The 16,620-nt window shown below is 45.6% G+C and overlaps 1 protein-coding gene across 1 annotated transcript; it reads left to right on the forward strand.

The window, feature by feature from the left end:
- The first annotated feature begins 12,222 nt into the window (after positions 1–12,222).
- LOC138498451 (zinc finger protein 268-like) lies at positions 12,223–14,178 on the forward strand. Its single transcript, XM_069622203.1, has one exon. It carries the CDS (start codon positions 12,223–12,225, stop codon positions 14,176–14,178), a length of 1,956 nt encoding a protein of 651 aa, XP_069478304.1.
- The last annotated feature ends 2,442 nt before the right edge of the window (positions 14,179–16,620 follow it).

Consider the following 16,620-nt stretch of genomic DNA (forward strand, 5'->3'; position numbering starts at 1 on the left):
CAGCTTGAAGGCGGTTAGAGAGGAACAAAGGGCAATCAGATTAATGACATTTTATAATCGCTATGAGCTTGATTTATTCATGGCCATGGAGGGCGGGATCTGTGCCAAAGTAGGCCCTTCATGTTGTAGATTCATTCCACCCCACGATTCAGATAACAGGTCTCTGGCCCATGCAGTTGTTGCCCTACACAATCTACATACTGTGATGGAAACGGAAGTTGGGGTGGTGGAGCAAGATTGGTGGTCATCAATATTTGAAAGGATTCCATCATGGTTGAGTACTGTTTGTAAAATAATGTTTCCTGTCCTTGTCCTGGTGCTTGTAATTTTGTGTTCCTGTCAACTGATCGTAGGGTGCTTCACAAAAACGCTGTCCAGAAGAACATGGTTGATATCACTCACACCAAAAGCAGGGGAGGCCACTCCCCTCTTAAAACATGTGGACACACAGACTGATTAGTGGAATGGTGAGATTGAACTCCAAATGGTCCCCCAGGCACATGTTTTGACTCCCCATCAGACCCAGAGAATTATTTATTGGGAGGCGTACGTTAACCCCACAGGAGACGGGTATTTTAGTTTTTTGACATGTAGCCCAGAAGAATATGCACAGCAAGGTGGAGATTTGCGTAATGTTAGTAAGTATTGTGTATCAAACACTGAATTTGATAAGCAGAGGGAGGTGAGTAGAGTAGTTAATAAACCAACTAAAGGGGGGAATGTTGTAATGCAGGCACAGTGTCCCCCATGTGAAGTAAGGTACAGACTATGGTAGCATGGAGTTGTCATTTCATTTCTGTGCTGGTGCATGTGTTATTTGTTTCAGCATTTCTGCTCACATGTGAATTAGGATTTAGGTTTGCCCCCCATTCTAGAGAGCATTAGGTTACCAGGTACATGGTGGGATGGAGGGCTGCAAAAGACATTGGGCCTCATTAGGAGTATGGCGGTAAGGCAACAACAGCGCCTGTATCGCTACTGGCACTGTTGCTACCGTACCCCCATACTATGAGTTCTGCTCGCGGGTGCCCTAGCAGCAACCTGGTCTAACCAGGTGGCGGTACCGGCACCCGCAAGCTGAACATGATGGTAGCAACGGTACCGTTATGAACGGTACCTCTGCTACCATCCTCCCCATTCCCATTGAGCCCTATGGGGGCTCAAATGGGAATGGGGACATACCGGCTCCGGCACCCGTGCAAGGGGAATTACCGGGTCCGCTGAGGTCGGAATGGCCCGGTGATTACCCTTTTGCGGGTGCCGGAGCCGGATGCAAATTTGGGACTAGCCTTGCGAGTAAAAACGGCAAGGCTACCTCCAACCTTGTAATGAGGCCCATTGTGCACTATATGTAGAGTTTTTAGGGCCCTGAGACTCCAAGATGTTGTTGAGTATGCTGTGGAGCAACCTGGTGGTATAAAGAGTAAGTAGGGAAAGGCACTGATGTTTAGGGCCTCTCACACCACTGACCAGAGGGTTGCCATGTTAGAATTAGGGCCTAGTTGAAGTAGCAGACTTGACTGGTGATGCACTAGGCCACAGTTTCAAGCTCCTGGCATGTTGGTAAATTAGATTCTATTCCTGTTTACCCCAGCAAGCGTTCAGGCTGTCAAGGTTCTTGGATGAAGTGCGAGGGGCTGCATGATTGTTAGTTATTTTAGCAAGAGTTTGCTGTTCCAAGGTGCTCCAGACAGGAAATAGGATAAGGATATGTTACAGTTGGATAAATACAATAGAAGTGAAGGACACATTTTTAATGTGAATGCGACCTAGGGTTGGGATGTTGCCAAGGTACTGAATTAGGTTGTGGTTATACTGCCCCCATCGAGGAGTGGCAGGACAATTGGAACTGCAGCATATGGGTTGAACAGAGCAAAAATTCATCTGAGAAATTAGTCCTCAAGAGCAATATATTGGCTGTGTTTTGTTTTATAGAGCCGACTGTTTCCCAAGAATATGGAAGAATGTGTGCTAGGAAAGCAAAATGTTTCAGGATGGTAGTCGCAAGCGATGTGCTGAAAATGCAGCTGCAAGGTCTGAGAACCATCAGGGGTGTGAGACACCTGAAGGTGACTCGCACCGCAAGTCCCTGGGAATCTGTCATCCAGGTGGCCAGGACACAGGCATCGCTATTGGATGCAGTTCCTGGGGGTGGACCAGTGTGGGAGGATCACTTGCATGAGGGAGTGGAAGTGGGACACCGAAAGGCGAGATGCGCTATCCCCTTCCTTATACCATCTTTTCCCCAACCTAGGATACCTGGAAGCTCAAATCCCCCTCCCCCTCCCCCTTTTCCGACACAGAACACTGTCTCATGGACAGTTCATCATGAGCGACAACAGACTAACACCAGAGCTGTATACCTGACATATCCCAACACAAGGGTCAGGCAATTTCTGATAATTACACACAACTGACTTCCACCCTACTTCCCCACACGTATAAAAGGCGGAGCACCGATGCACACTCTGAGCAAGGCAAAACGCTACGAGATGGCAGTTTAAACCAAGAAGGAAGGCAGCGAGATCAGAGAGGACGACAGAGAGGGAATTACCCTTGCCCTTTTAGGAGAAGGACCGCGACTTTCAAGAGGCCTCGAGGAAGAGAAACATAAGACCGGGAAATGCAGCTGACGAACAGTGCAGTGTGTGTCAAAAGTACTCAGGGCCCTCCGGTATTGATAGCCAAGGCAGGGAGAAGCGATTGCCACTGTGGTACTGCTCTTAACTCCGATACAAAGCAACGCCAGTGAGTTAAGCACAGCCAGTGAGTTGGAGAAACTGATAGCAAAGCGGACTGTGATACTGTAAACACTGGAGCGGAGTATCTGTACTTCTGCCCTCTATATGGCAGAGGTACAGAACACCCCAGCCAAGGTTCTCTATATGGAAGCTATGGACGAGCAACCAAGGCTTAAGCTCTCAGGAGGTGATGCAAGCTGGTTCTTAAGTACAGTGAGTCCCCAAGCCCCCACAAAGGAATGTCCACACACTTGGCCTCATCACAAGTTGTGCGGTATTGCTGTTATGCCACATTTAAGGGTCCGCCCAATCACGCGTCTGGCAGCATTTACACCCAGCTCTAAGCTGGGGGTAAATGCGCCGACTTAATGCCCATTTTCGGGCGTAATTAGCGCAGCGCTATTAGCATGCGCTAATTGCACCAAAAATGCCCCATTGCGTGCAACGTACCCAATGGGGAATGGGGAATACCCATTACCGCCCAACCCTTGATCCGGTGCTAATAGCCCCAGACCGGTTGGTGGTAACGCTATACCACCGGTATACCGCCCAACTTTTGATGAGGCCCACTATGTTATGTGCTAAAACAGTTCTATATATAAAAAATAAGCTTAAGTGGTATATCCTGCTTTAACCCCAGCTGCAGCGATTTGGTCTGGTCAGGTTGCTGGCAATGCCCTTGGGTAAAGGTAAGAGGCAGTGAGAATGCTGCGACTGAACTGCGAGCCGCCTCGAACCCCTCGTGCCAGAATGAGACGCGCAAGCGTTTTCCCATAGGCTCTCACCTGTTATTTTGCAAAGATGAGCTCTCCGTCCTTCTCTTCAGCAGGGGCGCTATAGACAGACCCAGTTGCTTCACTGATCCGCATGCGTAATGACCCAGACCGGCTGCGACCAATCCTCATGGGAGGTAAGTGTTGATAACAATGATTATTGTCCGTATGCTTCTTTAAAGTCTTTCCCAATGATTATTGTCCGTATTCTTAATAATGTCTTTTCTTTTCCCCAATAGGTGTTGAAGATGGCTCCGCTGCGTCGCGTTGCTGACAGTGGACCCACGCAGTGTCCGAAAGGGATGGAGCGGACCCCCACTAGAGAGTAAGTAGGGTTTCTAAATGAAACGCAAGGTTTATATGTTGCGCAGCCAAGCGTTAAATGTTTGTGGTTTCTAACCTTGTGCTGTCTTTATTTCTTGCAGGGACGGCCTGGCATCGGGAGATGGAGAGCGGCTATCCGGCAGCTGTTCGTGGCTTCGAGATGGAAGAACCGATAGGATGCCTGACGAGAAGAAGACTTCTGCGTGAATGAAGACTCCGACAGGTGAGGAAGAGGCGCCCAGCAGAAGATTGTCGGAGGCCATGTAGATTGTTGTCCTTCAAATGTTTCTGGATTTGCAGGTATGCAACTCTGTCCAGTATTTTTAGGAGGAAAGCGATGGTTGTGATTGGCCTATAATTCGTTGGTGTGTTAGGGTCTAAGTTTGTTTTTTTAAGAGTGGCATAACCCAGGCTTCCTTGTGGTTGTTGGGGACTAAGATAGAGTTGAAGGAAGAGTTTATCACTGTGGCGATGAACAGGAACAGCTCTTTGGCGCCTTCCTTAATGATAGGGGCCGGGCAGGTATCTCCTTGACCCCACTATAACATAGATTGCATATTGGTCACATACTCCATTCACCCAGGTCCCACCCCAAGGGTGTACCCAAAACATACATTCACTGGGAAGGGTCTGGTACCATATTTGGTTCTTCCACCCAACAGCCAGTCAGGGGAAGGGACAGAATCAGGGCTTCCCAGGACCTTGGGAAAACAAGGTAACAGGCAATGGAAATCAAGAGGCCCCAGGGGCCATCTTGCCTTCTATCAGGAATTCACTGATTCCTATGGCAGGGACTGAGTATCCCAACATCGAGGATACCCAGAGCTCCTGTCACATCAGCATAAAGATGCCATACCGTGCTCTGTGGGCAACACACAGGTACCCAAGAAAACATACACTAGGGGTACAGGGTTGTACCCCCCACCCTTGGGTGCTATAAGGGTATCCCAATGGTCTCTGTTCACCACAACTGAAAAGAGGAAGGGCTGCACTGCCAGGGGTCCCAACTGGACTCCTGGGCAGAAAGCAACACAGAACACACATGATAAGGGAATACAGGACAATGACATGGAAGCTCTGTCCCTCCAATGCATTTCCAGCATCACAGTTACACTCCAGGTTGCAAGCAGCAACATTGTATGAAGAAAGAAAACTCATATGCGATGGAACTTTATGAAACCGAAATAGGTACCAGATACAGAGTGGTCCGGCGCCACATGGGTGCTCACTTGAAGGTCTCTGTTTGGTATCCAACTGAGCGTGTGAGAATTATTGAACTGTGAAATCGAAATGGTCCTGCAGTGGGTTAAGTTGAATCCTGTGCACATTCAAAAGTCTTTGATTGCCTGTGAACTGAAATTGGTCTGTGCCCAGCTCAGGGGGACTAATTGTATAAAAGGGGATCTGAGACCGGAACAGGGGGATACAGGGTGAACCACAAACCACCAGAGAAGATATTGATGTGGCAAGTGTGAACCCGACTGAGGGATGCCTGTGAATTTAAATTGGTCTGAGCCCGGCTGAGGGGGACTAATTGTATAAAAAGGATCTGAGCCTGGCTGAGGGGGATCCAGGGTGAAGAGTGAATCGCCTGACTTGAATATTTTGAAAGGAACTTTTTTGTTGTTTATGATACATCCACCCTCTGAATCAAGAGACTTTGAACGTAAGAGACTTGGGCACAGAAGGCCCTGATGTTGGTAAAAGGAACTGTGACCTCGTGCTGAAGAAGCCCAGGAGAGTGCTGTTCTCGAGTGACCGCTTTGTCCTGTGCTAAAAATGTGGGGAAGGGAGGCCAACGGCCTGAACATCCTTACTTATCATTTTGTGAACACTTCTTTCTTTTTCATGAACCATTATCCCACCCTATTTGTAGCATAGCAGTAAGGATTGGCAATAGTTATTTTGAGTATAGGCCCTTTTTTATTTGACTAGACTCCACTAGGACTGTATTATTATTATTTGATGGTCGTAGCTTGCTCCCATCTTAGATTTAGGTTTAGATAGGCATTTTCCACCCCCTTGATAAAGTTCAATAAACACCCTTGAACTGTGATCACTTGTGTCCGTCTTACTTTGATACCATGCCTTCCTTACAGGGGGTGCCAAGTTGTTAGGTCACATGCCTTCAATGTTCACACTCGCTTCATGGTTGGGTCCTTTCGATGGCATGCAGAGCAAATGTACAAGATTTTATGTTGACCAATCCACATAGATAACTGTTTGGCTAACATCATCTTTATAACTGTAACAATCAGAATTGACCATTTTATGCTGACCACGCAATTAGGTCATTAGCAGTGGTTGTACTTAGTTGGTCACAGGTAAGTTGTTAGTCCATAGGGCAGACTAATGTATAGCATTTATTTAGGTGTGTAATTGCGAGAGACAGATATTGTAGATGTGCATGTATTTTGTAACTTGTTTGTATTCAAATTTGTTTTTGCCTGTATATACTGTAATCCAATGTGGCGTATTGAGCTTGTTTCCAGTTTTGCAGAGCTGACTGACATTCCTGGCTGTAACTTGCATGTAATAAACTTTTTTTCATTGCCAATCGTACACTCTATTATTGCTTCCTTGGATCGTGTTTTTTTTTTAATTCGGTTTTTGGGGCTACCCATTCATCATAATTTTGTTGTAAGCATATAGGTTTTCAGCAGTGGAGCCACATTCTTAACTGTCCACTAGAATTAGCAAGTTTATTGTACAGTCATTCGGGGAGGGCCTCGATGATGCTGTAGCGTCAAACTAACCCGTGTTTTTCAGAACCACACAAGTTGACACCTGAGTTCGGCGGTAGCCGTGCCATTAAAAAACGGCACGGCTGCCGTCGGAGTCACTTTTTTAATGGCACCCGGTGGTCCCGGTAATTCTCCAATGCCGGGTGCCGGTAAAAATGAATCCCCATTCCCATTGAGTCCCATAGGACTCAATGGGAATGGGGAGGATGGTAGCACCGGCACCATTCATAATGGTGCCGATGCTACTGTCGAGGTCTGCGGGCGGGAGGGCACCCGCCTGCAGATCTCGGAGTATGCCGGTCCGGTAGCAACGATGCCCGTAGCTTACCGGCACTGTTTGTTACCGGACCGTCATACTCGTAATGAGTCCCATTGCAACAGTTAAAACACTCCCATCCATTTATTACAATCCACCCCCCACATGTGATTGGTCAAAAACTATACAAAAAAATCCAGTCTTTCTCCAATTCGTCCATTTTCATTGGTTGGAGTTATCTTAACTACCATCTTCAGCTCATGTGTACAGCACACCCTCTTTTAGGATTTGTCTGTGGTCGTCCATGACATCATCATACAGTTATACATTCACATGCAAACATACTTCATTACCAGTCCCATCTGGCCTGAGACCGCCAAACCCCGGACGTAATTGCACATGGTTTGCAAGAGTACTTCAAAAAATATTAGGTGGGGATGAATAAGCAGGTTCTCTTTGAACTAGCAATAGCCATCTCACCCACCCCGACTTGCTGGCGTCATTGGAACATTCTAATCTAAATGATTACCAATACAATATGCATGGCCTCTGGTCACATCCTGTGAAAACAATCGAAACTCATGAAGTATCGGTCACTCTGGCGTCGAGCGTCCCTTCACCCCAAGTTTATTGTTGTTGTAAAACAAATGGGTGAATCACCCATAACAATAAATAACAAGCTCCCATGCACTTAAAAAGATTGCATCTTCCTTCCACGATTCTGCCAAGCCATAAAACCCCAGGCCGGCTTGTTGGCTGACCACCTGCTGAGGCCGTAGTTACTCATTACCTTTCCTCTGGCATCTGAAACCCTGCATAACCAGTGTCCCCTGGTCACCCAGAATTCACCCTGCAAACCCTGACTGCAGAGCTTGACCAATTTATAAAAAGAACACATGCATATAGATTTGTAAATTCCCCATGTATGTATTTCAGAGCATATATTGTTTCATAACTATTGTGTCTTCTTAACAGTGGGTTGTTCATGACAAATCCCCTTCCTCGAATGCGCATTATGAAGCTATTCATTGCCCAGCTTCTAGGCACTTCGTAGCACACCATATACAGATTGTATTTTGACATTCATCTTGCTGTGCATGCAATCTTAAATGTATCAACTTAGACACAAAATAACACTAAAAGTAGCACATCCCATTCACATTAACTACACTGGATACATATAAATTGCCACATCGTGCCAACTTTAACGCAACCCCAGTCACAAATATGGTGCGCCAAATGTGTACCCCTCTTCCTTATCAGGACCTTTCCTGACCACCCCAACAGTACCGATTTGGTATTGTATTCAATGTAAACTTATGTACATTTCTTATCCTCCGTCAGTCACTTCAGATGATATGAAGGTCTAATGCCATGTCATTTCATTTCACGTCATCAAGGTCAAAGGTTGTGTGACATCACCTGTGATGACATCTTGGTTGTGTTGTCAAGTCCCCTACCCCTGGCATTTTGGTGACCCTAAAAAATATTTTGTTTTAAATGTTTGTAGACCATTCCCCATAGCGATAAATGGGATAAAGTCCTTAGGTAAGTCATGGCTTTGGGTTAAAGTCAGGTCAGTACTTGTTCAACCCCACAGGTGTGAACAAACAAGCACCCAACCCTAGAGAGTGCCACAGGAGACACCTGTTTAGAGCTTCAGTTCCAGGACCTATATTGAGCCAACCAAGGAAGAAATGAAGCTGAGCGGAATTGGGGGCAGTGGAAGCCAATGGTGATCTGTCATGGAGTGGGCCGGTAACACCCACACTACTCTGGGTTTTGGTGACCCCTCAAGCAGATTATGACGATATCAGAACAACAGAATGTCAGGGTCCGGAGACAAGTACTCCAAAGCACCAATCACTCAGGATTTGGCTCAGAAACAGCCCATGAATCTGGTAAAGATAGGACTTCTTTTGCTGAAAAGGTTGTGATACACAGGGCCTTGAGCCCTTGATCCGAATGAAACAGATGGAGGAAATGCAAAAAAAGGCTCTTGCCCAGGTTTATGACCAGCCGCATTCAACAGCAGAGGATGACGATTTGGTGGCCACCCACACAGGAAGTAGACTGGGCATGTCGTGGGCAGTAAACCTGTCTAAGGTAGGTAAAACCACTATAGAGTGTACAGGACTGGGATCATGGTATGCCCACATCAGCACAACAGCCTGCTGGTCCCAAATGTAAAAGGGTTTGCCCAAAACAGAATTGCTGGGATTAAGACTGAAAAAGCACATTAGTCCACTGGGCTAATGATGCGGTAAACCCAGCAGCACTCTTGGTGAAGACAATACTGAAATACAGTTGCCACCAGCCTACGTCTCTTCACACCTGTAGGGTTTTAGCATCGCCCTACACCAAAAATGATATATCTAAAACACACCCCTGTTCCAGGAGCCATATGGGCTACAGAGGGACAATACGTGGAAAGGGATGCATTGACAGGGGGAAGAAGTCCCTCTCATCACAAAAATAAAGACAAATCTGCAGGAAAACCAACAGGGAAAAAGCAACATTTTTACTATCACCCTCATTGTGAATCCCAGTATCTGTGTGTAGGCATGCTCAGAACCTTGGTGAGTTACGGCTGGTGAGTTACACTATCACCCTCATTGTGAATCCCAGTATCTGTGTGTAGGCATGCTCAGAACCTTGGTGAGTTACGGCTGGTGAGTTACACTATCACCCTCATTGTGAATCCCAGTATCTGTGTGTAGGCATGCTCAGAACCTTGGTGAGTTACGGCTGGTGAGTTACACTATCACCCTCATTGTGAATCCCAGTATGTGTGTGTAGGCATGCTCAGAACCTTGGTGAGTTACGGCTGGTGAGTTACACTATCACCCTCATTGTGAATCCCAGTATCTGTGTGTAGGCATGCTCAGAACCTTGGTGAGTTACGGCTGGTGAGTTACACTATCACCCTCATTGTGAATCCCAGTATCTGTGTATAGGCATGCTCAGAACCTTGGTGAGTTACGGCTGGTGAGTTACACTATCACCCTCATTGTGAATCCCAGTATCTGTGTGTAGGCATGCTCAGAACCTTGGTGAGTTACGGCTGGTGAGTTACACTATCACCCTCATTGTGAATCCCAGTATCTGTGTGTAGGCATGCTCAGAACCTTGGTGAGTTTCGGCTGGTGAGTTACACTATCACCCTTATTGTGCAGTGTTATCCCATAAATATATTTTATGCGGATATGTAAACCCTTTCCTAATACAGAACAGGGGATCTGTTTGAATTCCTTTAGTGTTTCAGCAGTTCTGATTAATCTCCCTCCCTGTGCATCTCACACTCCTTTGGGGGAATGTCTGGACTTCTCGCCCTAGCATGCACCTGTTTGACTTCCTATCAGTTTTTCAGCAGTTCTGATTAATCTCCCTCCCTGTGCATCTCACACTCCTTTGGGGAATGTCTGGACTTCTCCCCCTAGCATGCACCTGTTTGACTTCCTATCAGTTTTTCAGCAGTTCTGATTAATTTCCCTTCCTGTGCATTTTCTTTGCCTTTTGTTCTTTGTGTCTGCACCACAACTCCCATAATGTGCTTCATCACTTGCGATTCCTCTCTGTTCTGCTCATGCTCTGAAAGTACTCTGGGCCTCATTACAAGTCAGGCGGAAAGGGGTTAACGGTGCCATACCGACCAACCCCGTACCGCCTGATTACGAGGTCCCCTCGCGGGACCCGCTCTGCACGTCTGGTTTGACCAGACGTACAGAGCGGGTCCCGCGAGGGGGGAGCAGGGAGCTAACAACGGGCTTGCAAGACGCAAGCCCGTTGTTAGCTCCCTCCCCATTGCCATTTGAGCCCTACGAGGGCTCAAATGGGAATGGGGAAGGACAGGGCCCGGGTTCCCTGAAGGAGGATGTACCGGGCCCTCCATACTCGGAATGGCCCGTTACTGCCCCATTCAGGGAACCCGGAACCGGAGACGATTCCGGCGGCAGCCATGCCGCCAATAGCGGCATGGCTACCACCGAAGTCGTAATGAGGCCCTCTGTCTCAGTGTACTTTCGGAGTGTCTCCCTATTTCTCTGCACCCCACCGTCTCCCCCTCCTCAGCTATAGGCTCTGTGTCTGAGAAGTTTTTTGTCTCCACTCCTTCTTCTCACCGTATAGCGTGACTTCCACGGGTGTAGGCGGAATATGTGAATTACTACATCTAAGATGTACTTATTTCCTCCTCTCGCAAAATCTGCGTCTGTAAAACTCCAGTAAGTTGTGGTTCCACTGCAGGTATTGAGATAGTAACTCGACAAAATGGCCATGCCTCCCATTATTTTTATCTCAATGCAGTCAAGCTTGCCTTTCCTCTTTGTTCCTGTTCCACCATCTTTTCTGTGCACTGTGGAGCTGGTTAATTGACCACAACCAGCAATGACTCGACTGACGGGTTGGCCATTTCTCAGACTTCCGTGGCTGCACGTCACTGCATTGTGTTCATCCTGGCTGTTGGCTAGTTTGGTCACACCTTTATTCATTTCTGTGACAAAGGCTGAATGGTCAATGGGCCACATGTTTAGAGATTTATGTGTTAATTCTGTTCATGGAATTGGGGACAAGTTACACTATTCATTTAACTCAGTGTCCTGCATACAAATTCCAGGATTTCATGAAACCAGTATTATAAAGTTGAAACATGCCTTTTTGCTTTTCACATATGATTTTTAAAATAAGAAATATGTATTTGTCGCTTATGGAACACTAATCCTGTTTTTCCTTTTCCTTCAAGCAGGGATTGGAAAACTGTGAACTGTTTAAAGAAAGTTTTCCTCTGATAGCTGGGTCTAGTATGATAGCAACCTCATCTGCTTCTTGCTCATGACAGTCACTCCCAACCTGGAGCCTCTGACCGCGGAAGAAATGGTTCACTGGCTGCGACAAGTCGTTCAGGACATAATCTAATGGTAGACCACTGAATCTATACTGGACAGAGGAGAGGACAATGGCTGCCACTTTAAAGTAGAGGCACAGCATTTTCAGGCATTGTGTAGAACCTCCTTACCAAATATTGTGTAAATGCACTGGTGTGCCACATTCAGTATGAAAAAGATGCTGAACACCAACTTTGGACTTTATGCTTCAGGATCAATAGCACCGCTGCTGTGGTGCTAGTCAATAGTTGTTGATGTTCCAGTGGCAGCTGACATTTATTAAAGACTAAAAAGCATGAACACAAGGCAAGAAACCATGCTCTGGACGTAGAACAGTTCTAATCGCAGACCTGCCTGCTCTGGCCGAGGATAGTGGCTCATTCTTGACACTCAAGTCTGTAAAATTGCACCTGACCTGGTGAGAGCAACTGAGGGATTCAGGTTGAATTTGACAAGGAGCTCTTTACAAAGAAATCACTATCTCAAAATAGCGTCTTCAGAATGGAGGTACATTTTGAATTTTCTGAATGTGAAGCTACTTTTAGTGAAACATGCCGTATATTGCACCATCAGAGATTACACACTGAAGAGAAAGAGTGTGACAAGACATTTAAAGAAACAAGTGATCTAATAATTCATCAGAGAATTCACACTGGAGGGAAACCATATGCATGCTCTGAATGTGATAAGGCTTTCAAGCAAAAGGGCACGCTATTGATACACCAGAGAATTCACACTGGGGAGAAACCATATGCATGTTCTGAATGTGATAAGGCTTTCAAGAGAAAGGGTGAGCTATTGGTACACCAGAGAAATCACACTGGTGTGAAACCATATGCATGCTCTGAATGTGATAAGGCTTTCAATCAAAAGGGCACGCTATTGATACACCAGAGAATTCACACTGGGGAGAAACCATATGCATGTACTGAATGTGATAAGGCTTTCAAGAGAAAGGGTGAGCTATTGGTACACCAGAGAAATCACACTGGGGTGAAACCATATGCATGTTCTGAATGTGATAAGGCTTTCAAGGAGAAGAGGCAGCTATTGCTACATAGGATGAGTCACACTGGGGTGAAACCATATGCATGTCCTGAATGTGATAAGGCTTTCAAGACAAAGGGTGAGCAATTGGTACACCAGAGAAATCACACTGGGGTGAAACCATATTCATGTTCGGAATGTGATAAGTCTTTCAAGAGAAAGGACCAACTATTGCAACATCAGATGAGTCACTCTGGAGAAAAACCATATTCATGTTCTGAATGTGATAAAGCTTTCATTCAAAAGGGCATGCTATTGGTACACCAGAGAAATCACACTGGGTTGAAACCATATTCATGTTCTGAATGTGATAGGGCTTTCATTCAAAAGGGCATGCTATTGGTACACCAGAGAAATCACACTGGGATGAAACCATATTCATGTTCTGAATGTGATAAGGCTTTCAAGACAAAGGCTGAGCTATTGGTACACCAGAAAAATCACACTGGGGTGAAACCATATGCATGTTCTGAATGTGATAAGGCTTTCAAGCGACATGATCAACTTGTGAAACATCATATGAATCACACTGGGGAGAGACCATATGCATGTTCTGAATGTGATAAGGCTTTCAAGACAAAGGATGAGCTATTGGTACATCAGAGAAATCACACTGGGGAGAAACCATATGCATGTTCTGAATGTGATAAGGCTTTCAAACAAAAGTGTGCACTAGTCGTACATCAGAGAAATCACACTGGGCTGAAACCATATTCATGTTCTGAATGTGATAAGTCTTTCAAGACAAAGGATCAACTATTGCAACATCAGATAAGTCACTCTGGAGAGAAACCATATTCATGTTCTGAGTGTGCTAAGTCTTTCAACAGAAAGGGTGGGCTATTGGTACACCAGAGAAATCACACTGGGGTGAAACCATATGCATGTTCTGGATGTGATAAGGCTTTCAAAGAGAAGAGGCATCTATTGCTACATAGGATGAGTCATACTGGGGGGAAACCATATGCATGTTCTGAATGTGATAAGGCTTTCAAGGAGAAGAGGCATCTATTGCTACATAGGATGAGTCATACTGGGGGGAAACCATATGCATGTTCTGAATGTGATAAGGCTTTCAAGGAGAAGAGGCATCTATTGCTACATAGGATGAGTCATACTGGGGAGAAACCATATGCATGTTCTGAATGTGATAAGGCTTTCAAGCGACATGATCAACTTGTGAAACATCATATGAATCACACCGGGGAGAGACCATATGCATGTTCTGAATGTGATAAGGCTTTCAAGACAAAGGGTGATCTATTGGTACACCAGAGAAATCACACTGAGTTGAAACCATATGCATGTTCTGAATGTGATAAGCCGTTCAAGATGAAGCGTCAGTTATTGATACATCAGAGGAGTCACACCGGGGTGAAACCATATGCATGCTCTGAAGATATGATATGATAGTTTATTTATATAGCGCTTATGCACAATGTGTTTTTAAAGTGCTTCATGACAAGGGAGGGAAAAAGGGAAAATACAATGACATTCTTACAGGCAACGAACAGTAAGAATGTGAAATTAACTATCAAACTCGGGTGAGGGAGAAGGGTGCAGAAAGGAAGGGGAGGAACAAAACAAGCGGCTATCGTACTAGGCCTGATGACATTTCAGATAGTGCTGGAGGGGGGGACAAGTAAGGGGATGGGGGAGGAGACTGACGAGGTTGCTATCATACTAGGTCCAGGGACAATTCTGATAGAGTAAGTGCATAGAAGAAAGTAAGGGCAGGAGGGGAGGAGATAAGAAAAGGGAGAAAAGGAGGGGAGGAGAGAACAGAGGATGAGCAGTCAGAAAGAGAGGAGAAGCAAGAGGGGAAAACGAATACAATTGCAGAAGTCAGTAGTAACACATAATGTTGCAAGCCAGGATACAAGAAGATCGCATCAGCATGATTGAGGGCCACCATGACTACAAGATGCAAAGGAAGTCCAGCATGACCGTGGAGAAAGGGTGACGCACCGTGAATCAACAAAGTCCATAAAAGTCAAATCCAGCATTAGCCACAAGACGGTGATGGTGAAACCAGAATGTTTCAGGGCAGACTCCTGCAGAAGTAGGCTGGAGGGTGGGGAGCGGGAGCAGGGTAGAAGAATCGAGCAAAACAGGCAACACCTGTGTGCGAGAAGGGAGGGGGGCATAACGGAACATCACGGTGGACCAGAGGTGGTGGGGATGGCCTGTTGGGACAGAGGGTGTAAACACATGTTGGTGCATGCTTACCTGCTCTCTGAGCAGGGGGTCGGGCCCTGGGACCTCCTGGTCCAAACAGGTCCAAACTGATATTGCCCTTTTCTTCGACTGCCCTTCGCTTTGGATGCCTGGGCGAGAGACGCCCTTGATCTAAGAGCGAAGAGCAGGAAGGAAGAGGCAGGGCTAAGAAGGTGGTGGTGCTTAGTCATGTGACCTAGATCCACTTGCACCTGCTCCCCATCTCTGTGGGGGATAGGTATTTTAAGGAGAAGAGGCATCTATTGCTACATAGGATGAGTCACACTGGGGTGAAACCATATGGATGCTCTGAATGCGATAAGTCTTTCAAGCATAAGTTTGAACTAGTCAAACATCAGAGAAATTTTACTGGGGAAGACCATATACATGTCCTCAATTTGATATGGCTTTCAATGTGACGAGTCATCTATTGATGCATCAGTCCAGTCACGCTGGTGAGAAACCATATGCATGTCCTCAATGTGATAAGGCTTTCAAGCCAAAGGGTCACCTAGTGATACACCAGAGGAATCACACTGGGAGGAAACCATATTCATGTTATTGATGTGATGTGTCTTTCAAGGAGAAGAAATATTTATTGCTATGTCAGTGAAGTCATACTGGGGGGAAACCATATTCATGTTCTGAATGTGCTAAGTCTTTCACAGAGAAGGGTCATCTATTGATAGATCAGAGGAGTAACACTGGGGAGAAACCATGTGCATGTCCTCAATGTGATAAGACTTTCAAGTGAATTGATCAACTTGTGATACATCAAAGGAATCACACCGGGTGATACCATATGCATGTTCTGAATATGATAAGTCTTTTATGCTGATCAGTTCTCTATTGATACAGAAGAGGAATCACACTGAGGGAACTATGTACACGCATGCATGAATGTGTAAGGCTTTCAAGCAAAAGAGAGATCAAATGTGACATCAGAGAAAACACACTGGTGGGAACCCATATGCATGTCCTCGATATAAGTCTTTCAAGGAAAAGCATAGTTTAATGTCACACATTTGAGACTATATATATTATGAATGTAATACATTTTTCGATGTGAAGTCTATTGATCAGAAGAATCACACTGTGGGGGAAGTCATAGGCATGTTCTTAATGTGTTAAGGCTGTCAAGCAAAACTGAACTATTCATACATAAGAGAAATCGCACCGTGGGAAGCCATAATCATGTCCTTAATGAGAAATGACTTTCAAGCAAAAATAATCGACGTGTGATACATCAGATAAAGGATACTTGGGAGAAACCATAGACATGTTCTGAATGTGATACGTCTTTGAAGGTATAGAGTCGTCTTTGACTATATTTTCAGTGGGTCACCCTCTCATGAGATTTCAGAATTAAAAAAATAGTGAACAACACTTTGTACAATCCTTTTTTTAACATCAGTCCAAAAGAAAATACTGCTAATACATTACAGATTAATTTCTAACTCGTATGTCAGCATAGCACACCAACAAGCCTTATTGTGTTGTCCCATGGTATGTATTGTAATCTCTCAGACATCCAATGTGCACCCTACTCCCCCTCCTTGTCTGTGCCTCATTGAAGACACCAATTTGAACTACCTTGCTCTTGCCCAAGACTCTCCTGCTGGACTTCCACCCACC

This window comes from Ambystoma mexicanum, chromosome 5q, assembly GCF_040938575.1.
Source record: "Ambystoma mexicanum isolate Mex_15411 chromosome 5q, UKY_AmexF1_1, whole genome shotgun sequence".
NCBI classification, from domain to species: Eukaryota; Metazoa; Chordata; class Amphibia; order Caudata; family Ambystomatidae; genus Ambystoma; species Ambystoma mexicanum.